The sequence below is a fragment of the Lipophrys pholis genome (genome assembly GCF_963383615.2).
Source record: "Lipophrys pholis genome assembly, chromosome: 15".
NCBI lineage: Eukaryota > Metazoa > Chordata > Actinopteri > Blenniiformes > Blenniidae > Lipophrys > Lipophrys pholis.
The window spans coordinates 5,044,017-5,063,763 of record NC_137642.1 but is presented as its reverse complement, the minus strand read 5'-3'; the positions used below and the strand labels follow the sequence as shown (position 1 = coordinate 5,063,763).

At 42.0% G+C, this 19,747-nt stretch overlaps 2 protein-coding genes across 6 annotated transcripts; both read left to right on the top strand.

Moving 5' to 3' along the window:
* Window positions 1–7,998: 7,998 nt before the first annotated feature.
* Window positions 7,999–10,924, top strand: LOC308120745 (lymphoid enhancer-binding factor 1-like). 5 transcript variants are annotated; one of them, XM_080481540.1, is made up of 9 exons: window positions 7,999–8,285; window positions 8,651–8,748; window positions 8,909–9,153; window positions 9,244–9,311; window positions 9,398–9,460; window positions 9,723–9,879; window positions 9,995–10,123; window positions 10,226–10,270; window positions 10,707–10,874. In XM_080481540.1, exons 3-9 carry the CDS (start codon window positions 9,007–9,009, stop codon window positions 10,710–10,712), a joined length of 615 nt encoding a protein of 204 aa, XP_080337666.1. In that variant the 5' UTR covers window positions 7,999–8,285; window positions 8,651–8,748; window positions 8,909–9,006; the 3' UTR covers window positions 10,713–10,874. The 5 variants fall into 5 exon arrangements, with proteins under 5 accessions (XP_080337666.1, XP_080337665.1, XP_080337664.1 ...); XM_080481541.1 differs by having other exon boundaries at window positions 8,017–8,285; window positions 10,016–10,123; window positions 10,707–10,924; XM_080481542.1 differs by having other exon boundaries at window positions 8,031–8,285; window positions 8,912–9,153; window positions 10,016–10,123; window positions 10,707–10,914.
* Window positions 10,925–12,307: 1,383 nt separating this feature from the next.
* Window positions 12,308–17,226, top strand: LOC308120376 (E3 ubiquitin-protein ligase TRIM39-like; the record flags this gene model as incomplete). The annotated part of the gene is made up of 2 exons (XM_080480974.1): window positions 12,308–12,373; window positions 15,667–17,226. The coding sequence occupies 2 exons, from the start codon at window positions 12,308–12,310 to the stop codon at window positions 17,224–17,226; spliced, it is 1,626 nt and encodes a 541-aa protein (XP_080337100.1).
* Window positions 17,227–19,747: the final 2,521 nt, after the last annotated feature.

Sequence of the window (19,747 nt, the reverse complement as noted above, 5' to 3'; positions counted from 1 at the left end):
CTCCGTGCGGAGGTGCGCGCGGAGGACAAGTCGGCGTGTGATTGGTCGGTGTGGTCCGGAGCCCGCAGAGACGAGCTGTGATTGGACGCTAGCGACGCAGAGGCGGGCGTAGAGGAGGCACGAGACGATCCGAGGCAGGGAAGAGTGTGGAGGCCTCTCACTGTGTTTTTCTGCCGCAGCATCACTCTTCCAGGATGTCCAACACGCGGCACGCGGCCAAGAACCAGCCCGAGGGATGAATACAAAAATTATTTGTGAACAGTCTTATTATCCTGTATGTGCCTAATTGATGGCATTTCATCCCAGTGATTGGTATAAGAAGATGTGTTTTGAGGGAATTCATGTGTCAATAAATAGACTAATACATACAATGTACTACAAAATAAAGTTGTAATGTAGACAATAGTGTGTAATTTTAAGACACATTACTTCTTTGGGAAGCTGAGGCTCGCCACACTTGGGAGCTCAGTCCTGGGCAGTTTCTACAGGTGAGCAGCCAGAGTCTAAGAAATACTGAGGTCCACCACTAATTGTCCTCCTGGACATTAGTTACAAAGTAGAGAACAAAATGAAGACCAAAATTCATTTAAAACAGATTCATTTATTTAAAACACAAGTTAATTCAATGTGTGTAAGACATGTGTATGTGTGTGTGAGAATCCATAAAGAGTGACATCATCATCTGCAGCAATGAGAGACTCTGCAGGGTTCAACCATGAAGACTCACTGAAATGACATGAATTAGTTTTCATGATTGTTGATTTTACACACTGCACAAACACATTGAAAACATAGAAGATTTTTATATTTTTTTAATTCACCGGCACAGGCAGAATCTTCTGAAGCTGAATATCTAAGTCAAGAATGTTTCTCCTCCCACTTCATGTTAGAGTGTGAATGTTTTTCACCAAACTTTGATTTGGGGTAATCATGGTTAGAACGGCAATAGTGCTGCTTAATAAGAGAGAGCTTATTTTCATCTGTTAATGTTTTATTGTTATAGCTGACTGGATCAAGTTCAGCTGGAGAAATGTGGCTGACATCAGCTTTCCCAGCAATCGTCTCACTTGTACAGAGTTCAGGCACCCTACAAGAAAGCGGCGACCCCCTTGAGTCTATAGGTCTTACCTGTGTTTGCTTAAATCACATGACGTTACTTTGATTTCTAATGTTCATTTAACACATGAAGTGTAAGTATGTAGTCTCTTTTTTTCAAGGAGCTTATCCCTGAAGTGGATAAGCAGGACGGAAGATGGATGGATGAAAAAAATCTCTGAAAACACATTTTTTGTGCTTACTTTATTTAATTCAATAGGTTTACTGAGTGCAACTGATCAGTTAACCTGGCTTATTTAAGTTGCTAAGTCCAAGTTTAGCATACTCGCTATTTTTAAGTTGAAGAAAAGTAAACGCAGCTAGATTCTAAGTAAACTTAGCAAGTAGATGTGAAGTAAACTGAACTTAAGACTAATGGTGACATTTACTTACCTCCACAGGTTTCCTTGATTCATTTAAGTAAGCGAGGTAAGTAAGTAACTTATTACATTTTGATTTTACAGTTAAGCAACTGTCCCAAACCATCCGGGGCAGAATAATCCCCCCAGGATCACTTGAATGAGCAAAGCATTCTACTGTCATCCCTGAGTTAGAGGGTAAAGCCTATTATTTCAACAACAAAAAAAGCTGTTTATTTTTATTATAAGTTTTAGGCTTCATGTCTCGGCCGGGCCTCAAAGGGTTAAGTGAGCTCTTTGAAGCCCCTTTAAAGGAGCATCTGACAGGCAGCATCCCTCCCTGGACTCTAGTATTATAAAGAGTATTCATAGGATTCTACACCATTAATGCTCTTTCTGTCTTTCTTTCTTTTTTCTTTCTTTCTTTCTTTTCCTACAACATGATATGTTGGGTTGTATTGCTAACAGAATTTCATTGTTTTATGACAATACCAATAAAGCATTTTGAATCTTGAAGCATGAACATGGATCATATCTTCTCTTTTGGAATATTTTGCAAGGACCAAAATGCAGAAGGATGTCTTTTGTCATTATTTGAATTGTGCATTCTTGAATTGAATTGTTGTGTGTGTGTGTGTGTGTGTGTGTGTGTGTGTGTGTGTGTGTGTGTGTGTGTGTGTGTGTGTGTGTGTGTGTGTGTGTGTGTGTGTGTGTGTGTGTGTGTGTGTGCGTGTGTGCATGTGTGTGTGAGTGAGAGAGAGACAGAGAGAGAGGATGTTTTGTCATTGGCGTTTCAGAAACAATCGAGAGGCTACAATGCGGCACTGAACTGTGATTTTTAGTCTGAAGGAAACAAGCTCAGAGATTTAAGTGTTCACGGTTTCATTTTTATCTTCCAAATTGTACTTTGACGATGCTGGATCATAGTTCACATATATGTCAAATTTTGGCTTCTCGTCTCAATTTTCACTAATGAGCCTAATTGAAAGGAGGTTTTTTAGAACATAACACTAGTCCAGTTTTCCTTGTTTTTCCTTGGACTATGAAGCAAGTCTTTCAAATTCCCATGTTGCAGCTGCCTTGTTTGCAGCATAGAAGACGTCGGGCAGCGTTGTTTCTCATAAATGACCTTTTTTCAGAGGGACAACAGATAACATTACCCATTAACCAATGACTGTATAGATATCTATTTTTTAATGAACCTGTGTCTTTTTGCGGCAGTAGTTTCGTCGTTAACATTATTATATTAAAGAAGACATTAAGGGATATTCGGTTAAGGTTGCATTTTCTAAAACAACAGTTATTCAGAACATCACTTCATATTTTGTATTTATTTATATATCCGACCAGTAAGCTCTTTGTCACTGCCTCTTTAATGTCCATCCAAAGTTCTGCTGCTTCAGGATGGGAAACATGAATCAGCAGAATCAGGGTGAAATCAGAGGAGAGACAAAGTGACGAGAGGAGGAAAGCAGGATCAGCTCAGTAGACGTCGTGTGGGAGCAACTGAGGCTTCTCTTAGTTTTCACCTCCACTCTAAATGACAGTGATCTTTAATAGAACTGAGTCGGGGAAAGTTTCATTCAGGAAGCTGGTTGAAGTGTGTTGTGGTTGTGGTTTGGTGCTGAGATCTTCAGGAGGTTTGTGACTGTCTGAGGTGAGTTCAGGTCAATCTGCTCTAGATTAAACTTAGTTTGTATTACTGACTTGAGCTGAAGATATTCCAGATAGCTGTTTTGACTGATACCATATGTTTCTATTAGGTCATTAAATGGAACAAAATAGTTATTGGAGAGAAGTTGTTCTTTATTTTTTTCATCTTGGGAAGTTTTAGCAGGGTATTTGGTGTGTGCTGAAAAATAGAGTTAATAAAGTTTCCGTGATTGAGGAGAATCTGTCTATTAACTCTATTGCTTCTCTCTCTCTCTCTCTCTCTCTCTCACACACACACACACACACACACACACACACACACACACACACACACACACACACACACACACACACACACACACACACACACACACACACACACACACACAACATACTGTGTTAAGTTGGCATTGCCCACTAGATGGTGCACTGTGTACATGTTATAATGTTAGTAAAATCCTGTGAGAGTGTATGACAGGAGTTGAAACGTCACAGGATCCAAGATGGAGAATAAAGTGAAGCTCTAAGGCAGACATCGTCGTCGTTATTATGAGATGAAATAAATCTTCACAGATAGAAACAATATATTGTGTCACAGTAGTGGATATTAAGCCATCCCGTCGTCGAAAGAAATGGATGCTACCTTCTTTTGTGGATTGGGGAGTAGGGACATGATTTGCATAACACCTTGGCGCTCACGGCAGCCGACGCCAAGAAGCTACAGACGTACTATGATAAGTACACAAATTACATCACACCCAAAGCAAACCCCATCTATGGCAGATATAAGTTTCAGGAGAAGATGAAGGGTGAGCATGAATCATTTGAACAGCTCGTGACCGAGCTAAAACTGCTTGTTAAGGACTGTGGCGACCCAAACAGTGACGAACTGGTCAGAGACCGGATTGCATTCGCCACTAAGTCACCTCATGTTCGTGGGAAACTTCTCAGCCAGGGTGCAGAGCTCAAGTTAGACAAAGCTATAGATGTAGCCAGGTCCCATGAGCTAGCAAAGCAGCAGTTGAAAACTATGGGCCATGACACTATTCATGCCATCAGCAGAAGGCCGCACAGGCTGGATAACCACAGAGAGGCACTAAACCCAAGGAGCATGCTGCTACAGCACACAAGTCATGCAGCTACTGTGGAGGACAACACAGTGCTAAAGATGTCTGCCCAGCCAAAGGAAAAGAATGCCTGAAATGCAAAAAGATGAACCATTTCGCCAGAGTCTGTAAATCAAGGCTCCCTTCAGAGTCAGGTTTCCATCGGCAGACAGTGCACGCAGCCAGAGAGAACACAGAGTCTGTTGAAAAGGACACAGACGATGAACAGAGCGGTTTTTACATCGACAGCATCACAAATGAGAATGAAGGTGAAAGCAATGAGCAAGCATATGCAGATGTAGAGCTGGGCTCTCCCCAGGAAAAAAGTGAGATTTAAAGTAGACACTGGTGCACAGGCCAACACCATTCTGGTCAACATCTTTCAGACTCTCTGCCAAGATGTGACACTGAAGCCAGCAACAGGCAAGCTCACAGACAGCTCCTTGACCTTACAGGTCATTGTAAACTTCTGAAGTTCGTTGACAGCGATTTGTTTAGGTTGTTGAAAGGTGCACTTGCTTGTTAACGAGAATACTTGTGTTACCTGTGATCTACATTTGGACTATTTACATTGGATGTAGTATTATACTTACCTGTGCATGCTATTTTGGTTTTATACCTGTCATCCCAGCTATTTGCTCAGGTTAAGTTGTCTATTCACTTATTATGCCTATTGGACATGCTCCATGAGGTTCAGATGCTCCTGCGTTACTTAGATTCTCTGGGAACACCATATTCTGTCTGCTGGTGTGTTATTTGTTTTTCAGGGAGTTCCTAAGTCAGGTCCACATATTTAATTTGAGTAGAGCCCCGGCGTCCTCTTGTGACCAGCCGCCACTGAAGCAGACATTGTCTTATTTCAAGAGAATCACACATCCACCACAGGACATCACAGATTGATCTCACCACAATTTCCCTCACACATACTCAGCTTGCTCTAACTCCATGCAGAGCGGCGTAGCTTTATCAATCAACAACAAAATATAATTCTCTTGCAAAGATACAATCACAGACTCAGTTGGAAGATTTATAATTATTCACATCTCTCTTCAGAACATAAAGATGTGTATCACAAACATCTATGGCCCAAACGTTGATGACCCCTCCTTCTATCACAACTTCTTCACCACTCTCTCAACACACTCTGACAAAACACTTACAGTGGGAGGAGACCTCAACAAGGTGTCAGGGTCCGTGTCTGTGCCTTTGTGTGTTTTCATCAAATCCGCATCTCGTACTCTGTGTTCACGTCCTGCTTTATTGTGTCACATGCCCTTCCTGTGTACGCCTCCTTTGTGTGTGCGTGTGTGTGTGTGTGTGTGTGTGTGTGTGTGTGTGTGTGTGTGTGTGTGCGTGTGTGTGTGTGTGTGTGTGTGTGTGTGCGTGTGTGTGTGTAATAAGCCTAGTTTGTCTCACCTGTGACTTCCCTCTCCTCATATATTTAAAGCAACAATGACGAGTGACGAGACGTGAAGGAGGGGGTCCTTCACATCTCGTCACTCGTCATTGTTGCTTCGTCTTCATGACTCCAGGCCTTTCCTTGTGTTTTCCCGTGTGGACTTCTTCGTGTTTTGGATTTAGCCGTGTACCTGCCCCTGCCTGGACCTGGACTGCCTCCGTGAACGCCGATCGTTAACCTGTTTGCCCTGATTATTTAATAAAACCTGCAAAAGGCAGTTTTGTGTGCGAGTCTGCTTATGGGTTGTCCTCAGACCCTGACATAAGGTCCTCAATCCAACAGTAGACAGAGTTAGTAAAGCAGCAAATAGCCATCAGTGGGACTCAATAGATATAATCCAGCACTACATGATTGACGGCCATGAACGGTACCTTCGGATAACAAGTAAAGGCCTGGTCGTCAGGTGAAAATGCCACATTTTGAGGTGTGATATCCAAAGTTCATCACAATGTTGAGGATCTTTCCAAGAAGTGAAACGATGATTCTCAACTGTGGGCAAAACACGATGATGTGTTATAAGTTTAAACAAAACCATAGCAGTTGCGATTTCAATATTAGTTGAGTCAAAGTGGATGAAATGATCATTTTGTATCAGTATTAAATGTAACACTCACTATTTCAGCCTCATTGTCACCCGGTATCAGAACTTTTCCGATGAGCATCTCAACTGTGATGCAGCCCAAATCCCAGGTGTCAATGGTGTTGGTATAGGGGGCGGCCAGCAGCATTTCTGGAGCCCCGAGGACACAAATACACTTTTGTCACAATGACTTGGTCGCACATGAGCTTGACTGACAAACTGAGATGCCAGCTTGCATTGCTGACTCGGCTATTTCACAACTGCAAGAACAGTTTGGTTCCTTTCATTATACATACATACATACATACAAACCGTTGGTCACCTAACTTTCGTTGGCGAAGGAAATAAAGTCACACTTCTGAGTTCTCTCATTAAGTTTCATTTATTACACGGCACTAAAATATATTATTCAAATGCCATTGTGTCCCTTGTGTTTGAGAAAGAGCTCCTCATTGGCTCAGTCTTTGGCAGAAATGCTTCTGTTTGACTTTGTGACATTATCTGTCATGTTGTGTTTTTTTAAAATTTATTATTCTTTAATTCAGATTGATTTACTAGAGTCCGCTGATTTGTGTGGCATCTTTATTCCACTAAAACATCCAATTCACTCGTATCACATGTCATTTTGTAGCTTAATCACTCAATGATGAACGCAGAGAACAGTCTTCCCTGCTTACATGAGGGCAGCCCATTCTTCTTCTTCTTCATTTAGGTTTGACGGCAGTCAGTGTTGGGCTATTTTTGTTTATGTCAGGTGGGAAAAAATATATTGGGCTGGTGATTAAAATTTCAGCTGCTTTTGTCCACATTTGGCGAGTTTTTAATATTGTGAAAACAGCTCTCGCTCTCGCTCTCTCTCTCTCTCTCTCTCTCTCTCTCTCTCTCTCTCTCTCTCTCTCTCTCTCTCTCTCTCTCTCTCTTTAATAAATAAATAAATAATTGAATATATCTTAAATGATTTGATTCATCCATGTATTAACCAGCTGACCTGGCTTCCAGTGACTGTAAACAGTTCAAGTTCTCAACATTGTAGAAGTTGATGGAAAGATGCTGATTCTGCGTAAAGGTAAGATGATATTTATGTCACATCAGCTTATTTGCACTGGGACTGATTCTGGTAACTGCAGCCCACTGATTCTATGGCATTTGCTGGTTGAATTAAAAACTCAATCAGCTGCTGTGTGGCCAGGTCGTTGTGCGTCTTTCAGCACCACAGGTGTGGAAAGTGGTGAGGAGAAAAAAAAGAGAGAAGGGAGAGAGGGGGGGAGGGAGGGAGGGAGGGAGATGCGCCCTGTATGTGCGTAATTAAGTTTTGTTTTAAATTGTTTTGCATGTAGTCCTCATACAGGTCATTTGTGATGTAAATAATGAAATATATGAGGCCTACACGGCTTCAAAGTGCACGTTTTGACTTGCAGTTGGCATTATTACTAATCAGGGCCTGGCGCTAGGATGCCAGAGCTTCATTTTGCAGTTTGTGGAGCCTATGGTTGAGTTACTGCGCTCTTGTTGGTTGCAATTTGCAAAAACCTATTTATCTATCATTTATATGTTTATATGATGCAGATATGAAGCTCTGGGTGGGTTTTCTTTTGCATGTGTTGTGATTTTGCGGGTTTGCACGGGTGTCTGGCAACTTCGAGGTTTGGGCTGGTTTTTAATGGAATGGGCGGGGCTGGAAACTGTCAATCTGATCTGGCAACACTGACGGCAGTTGTTATTGGTGAAGTTGCACTACCGCCACCTGCTGGTTCTAACTAGCCTATACTATTTCCGCCACTCGGAAAGAAAGATAGAAAGATAGAAAGAAAGAAAGAAAGAAAGAAAGAAAGAGTCTTGGATGGAGGACAATTATATTAGAATGCACTATTTAAATGACGTTGTCATGGCAACAACGGTCCATCTGACCTCACAAAGCCAGATGTCCTATGCAGTTGTTCACTTCTCCAGACTTCAGACTGTCAACACGTTTATGAGAGCTACTCCAGCAAAACCAACGAGTTCAGAGAGTTAAACCCCACTGAACACATTCAGTAAGTACTTCTAGAAGTCGTTTAGTCTGAGCAGGATTTAACTTAACATCCAAATAACGCACGACGCCTCCTTTTTACCAATATTTGATCATTATTGACTGATTTTTATGTGATATCATGAATATAACTGCAGACTGTGCCACATAAACAAATGTATGAAACATGTTTGATCTGTACTTGTAATTAAACATCTTCTCCAGCAATTTAACATATAGCTGCAGCTGTAAAGTTATTGAAGTATGGGCCGACACGAAGTGAGCTTCACGTTGGCTCATATATTAAATATGTCTTCAGTTTCACATGACTTAGAAGATCAGATGTTGCGCACTGTATTAGGCTCAGCTTGTTGTTTCTCTGTGTGACAGGAGTCCAGACATCTTTCTTCTGCACACAGTCATCGTGTTACGACCAAACAAAGCTGCAGCGAAGGAGCCAGACCTCAAGTCTGAGTCGACATTTGAGGGTATGGTGAATATAGATTAATTATAATTGTAATTTATTTTATCATGCGATTTCTGCACTTGAGGAAATGTTTATTATTATCATTGTGCAATGTTTGTGCTGTGTCAGCGATTTCCCAGGAAATGACTAATACTGACTCAGATGATTTACTTTCATAACAGAAGACAAGTGGACGCCAAGCAGCTTGGACAAGTTTCACAAATTGCTTCACGCCAGATGAAAGAGCAGTGATCAGCGACAGAAAGACAAGAGGGAAACCATGCGGATTCGTCTTCCGCAGGGCTCAGCAGCGGAAACTGAGCAACTTCTCGAGTCACTACGAGAAGCGGCTCGGATACAAAGACAAGATGAGTCACTGCAACAAACCAAAAAGTGTTGTTGTGTGACTCTCCCTGCTGCAAACCCAGTAAGATCCTCACCACTCAGATTGTACAAACAGGTTCATCCTGACAAAACCATTTCATCTGGTCTCAGGCCATGTTGTGTTTGTGTCCAGTGGAACAATGCACCGGTGATCAGGCTCCCAGAACACGTCACCAACAACCAGCAGCCTGTTGGGTCACTGTGAGTAAATCAAGCCCTTTTAAACGCTGCTCTTGAGTTCCTGTGTCTTCACTTTCTCACTGTGGAATGTATTTTTGCCTGTGTAGGAATGGAGACAATGTGTGTCTGGTTCCCTCTGCTGCTCCTCAGACTGACGCCGACAAGTCAAAGTAAGTTTGCTTCTGCAGCTTTTGTCCTGAATGTGTTTCTCCTTGATAAAAGGCCGTGGATCTGAAATGAAGTGGATCAGGTTTCTGTTATTAATGCACCTGAATGTGGTCACGATCAGCATCGTTAATGAGGCGTTCATTTACATCTTTGTTTTTCATATTTTCATCCCGTCACATATTCCTTCATGTTTAAAGTGTTTTTCTCCCGTCTCCACGGCTCCAGAAGGCTCCCACACTTTGATTTTCTCTTGTGTTCCGATAGGAAGAGAAAGCACGAGGACGAGCGAGTGGAAGAGCAGCCGCACATCAAGAAGCCACCAAATGCCTTCATGTGGTTTTGGAAGGAGCAGAGGTCAAACGTAAAGGCTCAACTCAACACCAGGGACTGTGCGGCCGTTAACAAAGACCTGGGAGAGAGAGTGAGTGTCTTGTCTCCTGTGTCACCGCTCAGTCACAATCATAATCTGATGATTACTAGATGAACAAACTGGCTTGTAGTTGAGCATCAGTGTGTGTGTGTGTGTGTGCTGACAGTGTGTTGCCCTTGTTGAACAGTGGAAGTCGTTGTCAGAAGAGCGGCGGGCCAAATATTTTGATCAGGCCAGAAGAGAAGCCCGGCTGCACGCTCAGAGATTCCTAGAGTGGTCCAGCGGTCATAACGATGTAAGTGAGCTCTGTTTCTACAACCTCTTGCTGCCGAAACTCAAACAATCGCTGTTGATCAACTCATGGAACATTGAATGTGTCATGTTTTTTTATTGACAGGGGAAGAAAAGAACGAGGATCAGAGCTCACCACAAAGACAAATATGTAAGACATGATTGTTGAGTCTCAGTTTTATAAAATTATAATCTGGATCGTAGCTGAATGCATTAGAGCAGGGCTGTCAAAGACCTTTTAGTTCAGGGGCCACATGCAGCTGAATTTCATCTTGAGTGGGCCGGACCAGTAGAATAGTGCCATAAAAACCTTTAGATGTTTTTCTTTGTAGTGGTGCAGAGTAAACATGATGAAACCGTCTATATTTACACAAAACCAAACAATTATGATGGAAAATGATGACAATCTCAACATGAAGCCAATTTTAATGAAACTTCTGTTTCAAAATACAGTGAAATGTATACACTTCTCCCATAGCGGCAATGTTCATGTTTTCATCATTTCACAGAGACATTCAAGTTTTGAGTTGCTGCAGATGATTCAACAGTTGAAACTTCTAATGAACTTTTACTATTTCATGTTGCAGATGTAATTCAACATCCAGTGGTGGAGTCTCCTCGGCCATCAGGACGACAGCCAGATTCACTGTCAGTGTTAGAATCTGTGTAGATTTTGTTCTGTCTGTAATTCAAAGTGTGGTGCCACATGACATGCACTAATAAAGAGTATCGTTGGCCACGCCCCTTCATGAGACTGTCCGTGTGACGTGTTTGTGGTGAAAAGTGGTTGCGATGTACTGATGGGAATTCTCCTTTATTTCAATCCCTTTTCAGAAAACATTTCCTGAATGAACAATTCATTGCTCTGAACAATGTCGGTGCAGTTTTGTTTTCTAATAGATTATGACATTTGAGAATTTTGTATTTTAAAAGAAAACTGATTATCCTCATGAAAACTGGCGTTCTGAATGATCCTGAGAAATTATTGTAAAGATCTTTTGTAATTTATTATTATTTTTTAAAGCTGCAGTAACGATAAGTCATGAAGACTATAAATAGATTCAATTTTAGGAATCATCTAGTTTACTGTTGTCATTTTTATATGTAGTGTTTTTGAGTTTCTAGATGTATTTTATACACATATACAAGCAAAATGTGTTTTGTGGCAGTATTATCAAGTATTTATTGAGGTTGGTCTCCAAGCAGATAGTTTTATGCCTGATCAAAATGTTTATTGTTCTTTTAAAAAATTGTGTTCAACCACAATTTTTGAATCATTCCGGAGGGGAAATCATTGATATATTATTACTCTCAGGTTTAACCATATAAAACTGATTGAACAAAGTATTTACAAGCATTTCAAAATGTGACATAATGTAAATAAATGTTAGTTTGACCTTTAGACACATTTGATTTCCAGTAAATGTACTTTGTGTTGTTTGGTCAGTTACGTGATCTACGTATTAAAATCATACCTTCTTGGGCCACTAGATGTCACTGGCAGCCAAATGCTGCTACAGTACCACAGAAAAACCTTCATTACTACTGCAACAGGATTCAACAGTGAAGAAGTTTTCGCATGATACATAATCTGACTGTAATCCATTACTTGTGCATTTCTTCAAAAGACATGTGTAACCCAGGTTTACAAAGCTGTCACTAAAAAAAATAAAACCCTGTTAATTAAACACAGCCATAGAGAAATACATTAAAAATGCTAAACAATAAATAAATCATTAGAAATCAAAGAAATACTATAATTCATTAAATAAGATTTCACTTTGGTTTAAAAACATGTAAAATGGTTTAAAACATGTAAGTCATGCTATTTTAGTTTATTCAAAATGTGTTTGGACTCTTATTTTCAAAAGTCACATTGCAGCGTGTTCATTGATGCAGTACGACAGACTGGAAGTTGATCGGTGATACAAAGAGAGAGAAAGTGGTCCGGACACTAGGTTTGTGGGAGAGGTAGTGGAAGTCCCGGCCGACGACCTGTACAGGTCCGGTAGGTGGTGCTTTTTTCTGCTTCTTCCTGGATGGAATGTCAAGGATTAGCTGGTTATGTGGTAGTTGTGTGGTGCTGAGAGTTTGTTTGGGTCGTGGCTGATGATACGGAGGAGAGCGGGGGGAGTGGGTTAGGGTGGAAAACAAGTGGAAAGAGAGAAATGTGGACATTCTAAGGAGAATGCGGGAGGTGAAAATGGTGAGGGCTGAAGAGGAATTTCATGTCCTCTTCAGGTTGAAAGACCAGGTGGGAGAAGGGTTTAGAGTCATGAACCCGCTCAAAATTGCTGAGTCCCTAAAGGGGGTTGGGGAAGAGTTGGAGGCTCGGATCTTGCCTGGTGGAGCTTTGCTTCTGTTGTGCAAAAATATGGATCAAGTTACGAGAGCAATGAAAGTTGGAAAACTATTGGGGAAAAAGGTGGAAGTGGTCGTTCCTGCAAAGAAAAATGAATTAAAAGGTGTCATCTATGGAGTGTGTGCTGATAGCTCAGAGGAGGAAGTCAAGGAAAACATTAGAGGGGGAAAGTAATGGATGTGAAGAGGTTTGAAGCCACGGAAGGTGGACATTCAAAGTCACTGGGGATTATGGTCTTATGAGAAGGGAAGAGATCTTGAAGGCTGAAGGATGGACGTTAAATGTCATTTCTTCACAAACTGCTAGTTATAATGTGTCCTGCTTGAACTGCCTGCTTGAGCTCCTTCAGAGAAGGAGCTCAAGCAGGCAGTTCAAGCAGGAGCCAACTCTACTCCTGGACAAGACAGGATGAGTTATGAATTGCTCAAACATTTAGAAGATGTAACATTGGAAGAAATACTGGCTTTGTTTAATTGTGTCAGGGAGACGGGAGCATTATCTAAGGTGTGGAAACATGCTGTTGTGGTTCCTGTCCTGAAACCAAGACAAAGATCCCTCTTGTCCTTCATCGTATCGGCTGATAGCTTTAACCGCTGTTTTATGTAAAGTGATGGAAAGAATGGTGACTAATAGGTTAGTCTATTTCCTTGAATCTACGGGTTTCTTTGCACGGTATCAAAATGGGTTTAGAGTTGCTCCTCTGTTATCTTCTGGTGTCCAGATCGAATCTTGACCAATGACAAAGCCGCATATTTAGCCTCCATTTTGTCACTCAGTTGGTTTGGATTTGCTTCAAGTGAGGTCAGGCGGTGTCCATGGTCTGGAACGGTTGACCTGGACTTAGTCCAGCTTCACTTCAGCGATGCTATGGTGGTCTGGGATGTGGCAGCCTCTCTATGCTCCTCGAGTAGCTTCGTGAGCGCCGCCATCTTGTCGTCGGTGGCGTGCAGAGCCGGTGACTCGCTCTTTTTTTTAGTTTGTTTCGCTGCCGTTTCAAGATTTCATGCAGAAAGAGCTTTTGTGAAGATAACTTGTCGGCTCAACGTAACGAGTAGTGAGAAATAGGCATCAGAGTAAAGTTTAACACAAAACGTAGCGGGAGCTAAGGGAAGCAGGTCGTCTCCACCTGTGACCCAGAAGTCCCCCCATTCCAACTATTCAGGATGTCTAGTCGTATTTCTGTGGTTATTTTGGTGAAAGTAACTCAAAAGTAGTACAAAAGTAATGTAACGCATTACAACAGGAATATTTACTTTCGTATCTTCTACAGTGTGTACTTTGCATTAGAGAAAGAAAGACCACTGACAATCTTGTATTATCTTGTATTAATCTTGTATTAAGATAACTATATTTATATGTATAAAAAAAATCAACCAAATCAATCAAAATAAAGTACCTTTGAAGGTAGAATCACACAGATTTGACAGTGCAGTGCATAAAAACATATGAATAGTATTTTGTGTTGTAAGAAAGAAAAACAAAACTGAATTGACATCATGGACAACCTGCTCTGGAGGTGATGTGATTGGCTGGATGTCTAGATCCCACCCTGATATTTACTAACTCTACTCAACACTACTAAAAACACACACACAGCATGTGTCAGCAGGCGTTTTCTCTCTGCTCGGTTTACAGCATGTCGTCGTCATCTTCTCCTCCTCTGTACATGTCGGCCAGCTTCTTGAACCGTGGTCCAAACTACAAAAAAATGTCCCATTCAAAGCGAATGGGAGAGGCACCTCTTGAAGGAGGTCAAAGGACATGAAAGGTTGATGTCATCCTTGCATCTCTGACTTTGATCTCTGGTCCATAACACAGTCTGCTCTGGAGTTGAGAGGCAGTTTCCGGAGTGACTTACCGCAGTAAGAAGTCTACCAGCTTCGCAGTAATGAAACCCCAACGTTTATCCTGAAGTTGCCTAGATAAGAGAATATACAGAGTCATAGTACTATCCCCATTTACACTGAGTAGAAAAGTACTGACTCTGTGACGTAGCTCAGGTAGAAAATGAACACAACTGCCAGACTTTGTTATGATTTCTTCAGTTTATCTATCAACAGAGAAAATCAGAATAGCTTAAAGTCTGAGGAAAGCAGGAATAAGTCTGAGCTCATCCCATGACACAAAGTCCTGCTATTAATGATTAAATGTGTTTGTGTTGCGCAGCTTGAATTAAATCGAAAGTAAAAGAGTTGCAGCTTAAATTTTAAAACAACTAGAGTGTGTCAGCCACAGTCAATATTGTAGAATGATGGAGAGAAGCTTTCTCCGTATTAACTTTCTTTATTATCACCAACCGGCAGAATGAAGTCGCAGCAAACATCCACAACATGTGTGTTTCTTCTCTTCCCTGCGGCAGACATATTATAGGTAGACGCCTCGATCCGTGCTACAGAGTAAACCAGCATCACCGCCATATTGAACGGGGCATCTCACTGTCAGCAAGCACCAGTCAACTCGAGCAGAATGAACAAGTTTTTCCGTGGTTTGTTCAGAAGAGCCAGAAAGAAATTTCACAAGAGTCGACCAGAGGACCTTTCGCAGGATGTCCCTGATGTGAGTCTGTCTATTTGATATGTCCCAAACAGCTGTGTGAACTTAAGAAAAATTAAAAAAAGGGAGTTGCTTTTCTCCATGTGTCCACTAGGTGCGCACTGTTTAAGTCCAACTAGAAATAATAGCACAGCACTGAGCCAGACCAGTGACGATGCAGTGAAAGTGAGTTTCTTTATTGATGCAGAAAAGCATCAGCATTAAAGACAAACCATGAGGGAGAGTTTGTGAAAACACACTGAAGGCTGCAGTCCTGAGTTCTGACAATTGACAGCTGAGTCTGAAGAGAAGCGTTGTTCCAGCTCACAATACACATTGAACTTTGTTTTCCTGTCAGACCATTTCAGCTTGTTCATCATAGATTTTATACAAATGTCAACATTTTAGGATGGAGTCCTAATTTCTGGAACTGGAGTTATTAATTTCTCTGCCTGTTGTAGTTTTTTCTTTTCTTTTTTATCCTTCTCTTCTGCTTTTAGCTGGTGTTGTTTACAATGTTGTCAATGTGATTAATGTCTCTCTCAGTGCAACTCTTCTATTTCTGTGGACATTTGTCAACATTGTTATTATGAGTAAGATCACTGTCTGTTCTGTTGTTTCTGTTTTGTTCACTCTCTGTTTTTTATCCTCAGAGTGTGAAGTTTCAGTGCTCCATCTGTCAGGACGTGCTCACTGATCCAGTCAGCACACCATGTGGACACAACTTCTGCAAGAAGTGCATCTCTCAGCACTGGAGCACCCAGATTAGATGTGACTGTCCCCTGTGTGGAAAGGTTTTCAAAAGGAGACCTCTGGCGATGGTCAATGTTTTGCTCTCTGAGCTTATTGCTGAGTTCAGACCTGCTATCAAACCAGGAGAAGTTCCCTGTGACATCTGCACTGGAACCAAAGTGAAGGCCGTCAAGTCCTGCAGGGTGTGCATGGTCTCCTACTGTCAGACTCACCTGGAGCCTCATCTGACATTATCAGCCCTAAAGAAACATCTGCTGATTGAGCCTGTGGAGGACCTGGAAGCCAGGATGTGTCCGAAGCACCAGCAACCTCTGGAGATGTTCTGTGTTAGCGAGCAGACGTCTGTCTGCATGATGTGTGCTGTTTTAGAGCACAGCACTCACAAGGTTGTTCTTCTGAGTGAATATGAAGAACAGAAGATGGAGCTGACGAAGACAGAGGCTGAAATCCAGAAGAGACGAGTGAAGATGGAGGAGATCAGAAAGTGTCTGGAGAAGAGTAACGCTGCTGCAGACAGAGAGAAAGCAGACGGTGTTGAGGTGTTCACTGCTCCGATGGAGAGCGTTGAGACAGCTCTGACCCAGCTGAAGGAGAGGATTGAAGAGGAAGAGGAAGCCAGAGAGAAACAGGCTGAAGGTTTCCTCAAAGATCTGGAAGAGGAGACCTGTGAGCTGACGAAGAGGTGCTCAGAGGTGCAGCAGCTCCTTCACTCTGAAGAAAACCTCAACTTCCTCGAAAGCTTCCCCTCCCTGAAAGTTGCTCCACCCACCAAGGACTGGACGGAGGTCAGCGTCCGTCCATCATCATATGAGGAGACTGTGGCGAGAGCTGTGGCTGAGCTGGAGGAGACTCTCGGCAAAGAGATGAAGAAGCTGTATGAGGCTGAGCTGGCGAAGAAGCAGCAGTTTGCAGTGGATGTGACTTTTGATCCTGATACAGCACATCCTTATCTCATCCTGTCTAAAGATGGAAAAAGAGTGAGACTTGGTGACGTGAGGAAGAACCTTCCAGATACCCCAAAGAGATTTTCTGTTTGTGTGAGTGTTTTAGGCCGACAGAGTTTCTCGTCTGGTAAATTTTACTTTGAGGTTCAGGTTAAAGGAAAGATTGAATGGACTTTAGGCGTGAGCAAAGAGTCCATCAACAGGAAGGGAAAGCTCACAGCGAGGCCTGATAAAGGTTTCTGGGCAATTCACTCGAGATATAGAAATCAGTACATAGCTCTTAATTACCATCGAGTGCCTCTCTCTCTGAGGTTTGTTGTTGAGAAGGTGGGGGTGTTTGTGGATTATGAGGAGGGTCTAGTCTCTTTTTATGACGTAGATAATGCAGCTCTGATCTACTCCTTCACTGGCTGCTGCTTCACTGACAAAGTACTCCCATTCTTCAATACCGGTCTATATTATGATGGAATTAACGCTGCACCGCTGATCATCTGTCCTGTCAATCAGACTGTTTGATCTGTTTTCACCTTTGAACACAACCCTGTCTCACTGCACATTGTCAGATGGTCACAAAACTTAATCTATTGATTTGTGTTCAGTATTTTGCTACCTTTTTTGTATGTGTTACACAGAACGAACTTCAAACTAAGAAATTTCAATTGGACTTATTTATCATGTCTGGGTCATGCTTTCTGACAAGACCACAGAAAGTTGGTTCATTTCTAATGAAAAACAATCTTCATTTGAAATCCCTACATTGTCTTTATCCAAACGTAGTCTCTGCAGTTGAAATTGTATTTTATGTTCAATTATTTTATTTAAGTCAGTTTTTAATTTTCGGAGCTCAATCAATAAGTGGTCATCCTGGGAAGTGTCATAAGCCGTTTCATGGTTTTGATTTTATCTTCCAATTCGTTTTCCTTTATTTTTTCCTTTTGGGTCTTGTATGAGGACTAAGGAATTATTTTGCCTCTCATGACGACTTTAGCCGTCTCCCAGAGGACACAGGGAGAGACACCAGGCTGGTCATTTGTTTCTAAAAAGATTGTCCATTGTTTTTTAAAGAATGTGAGGAAGTGTGGATCCTTGAGCAGTGATGTGTTAAATCTCCATTGTCTGATAGGAGAGGTGATTGTTCTATTAGTGACTGTCATAGTGACAGGTGCATGGCCACTGACAGTAATGGGGTGAATCTGTGTGTCCGAGGTGTCCTTCATCACTGAGTTACTCACCAGAAAATAATCTAAGTGTGAATAGGATTGGTGCACTGCTGAGTAGAAGGTGTACTCTTTAAGAGTGGGCTCAGAGGTGTGCCAAGTGTCGCAAAGACCATCGTCACTCATGTACTGCTGGACTACATCTATTGAGTCCCGCTGACGGCTATTTTCTGCTTTACTAACTGTCTACTTGTGGAATGAGGACCTTGTTGAGGTCTCCTCCCACTATAAGTGTTTTGTCAGAGTGGGTTGAGAGGGTGGTGAAGAAGTTGTGATTGTTGGGGGTGGACTGAGGCTCAAGTACAAGAAGCAACCAGGAAACAGATTGAACGTACAAACAAAGGATTTTATTTAAAACTGAAATAACAACAAGTCTTGAGTCTTCCCTCCAGGTGATCCTCCAAGAGAAGTAGAGTCGGAGAGCGGTGACTTGTGGACTGGATCCGAGCTGAGCGGAGTCAAGCTGAGAGCCGACGAAGGGGGGCATGTCTCTTCTGGACAGAAGCTCCCGTGAAGCCGAGCCAGCTAACATGAATTAGCATCATAAGGGTGTACGGACAACTCGTCCATGACTTATATTTTCAGCATTATTGATTTGGAGGCTTTCAAAGTATGCTTGACACAGTTGGAAGAATTATCAAGTATATTTGACACAAAAACATGTTAGTCCATTAACTCATTGGCTGCCATTGATGAGTTTGACGAGTTTTTAATTTTTTTACACAGCGGGCTGTAGAAATGTCTGGCGCACCTTAGGAATGAGCCTTTATACTGAGACATTACCTGTAATGATTAATCGATGCCACTAGAATGCAGTATTGCGCGATCGGTGGGGTCAAAAGTCTGCCGACAGGCGGAAGTGTGTGGAGTGTTTGGAGAACGTGGTGTGAGCAGGTAGCGGAGCGGCGGGATTTAGCATTAGCGAGAGATAGTGGTTTAGAGAGAGACAGGATAGCAAGAGACATGACGAAGAAGGGCCGTTATAAACAGTTAATACTGTAGGAGAGTTTGACCCGCGGATCGGTGAGTGAGGTTGAGAGGGGAGATAGCGGAGATCCAGGTGGGACATTGTCTTTATCCAAACGTAGTCTACATCATGGCTCTTGGCCTGTAAAATGGCACAGAATGTTTTAATACTAACTCCTAAAAGTTACATACACTTGGTGACTTTTACTAATATTCGCTGAAAGAAAGTGTGTTTGGTTTCATTTTCTCCCCCAATGGGTTGTAAATCATATTTGTAAATAAATAATAAACTGTAAATAAGAGAAATGTTGTGTACTGATGCTTTTAAATTCCTAGGTTTCAATCCTTTCTGGTACAGTCCAGCCATAACCTCTCTGTACGCCAAGTGCTGTTCAATCACCTCGGGACAGGAGCCTTCACATCCAACCACTGGCTTCCCCCCGAAAGTCAGCTTGCCTCTCCTCCTCCAGGCCTCCAGTGCTCGTATTCAGGAAGCGTCTCAGAGTCCCTCAGAGCTCCTAACGTAGCCTAAACATTCCCAGCAAGGACTCTCAGCTTAAAAGTGATTCAGGTACTTTCTAAGAGCAACTCTGATCAAGAAGTTGACAGCAACTTTTATCTTAGTGAGGAGGTGTGGTCGACCCCGTTGCTTCATGAGGCAGTCTGCTGAAAGCTGATTGGTTGTTAAGAGAAAGCAAGAAAGAAAAACGCCTCTGTGCTCCTCGTAATGAAGGGAGAGTACAATTAACCCATCAAATATCTTTTATGTCATGTAGATGAAAGTCAGAAAAGTTTATATAATTTGGACACACTTAAATTATTGAACTTACCTCGTTCACATGTCCATTATCATA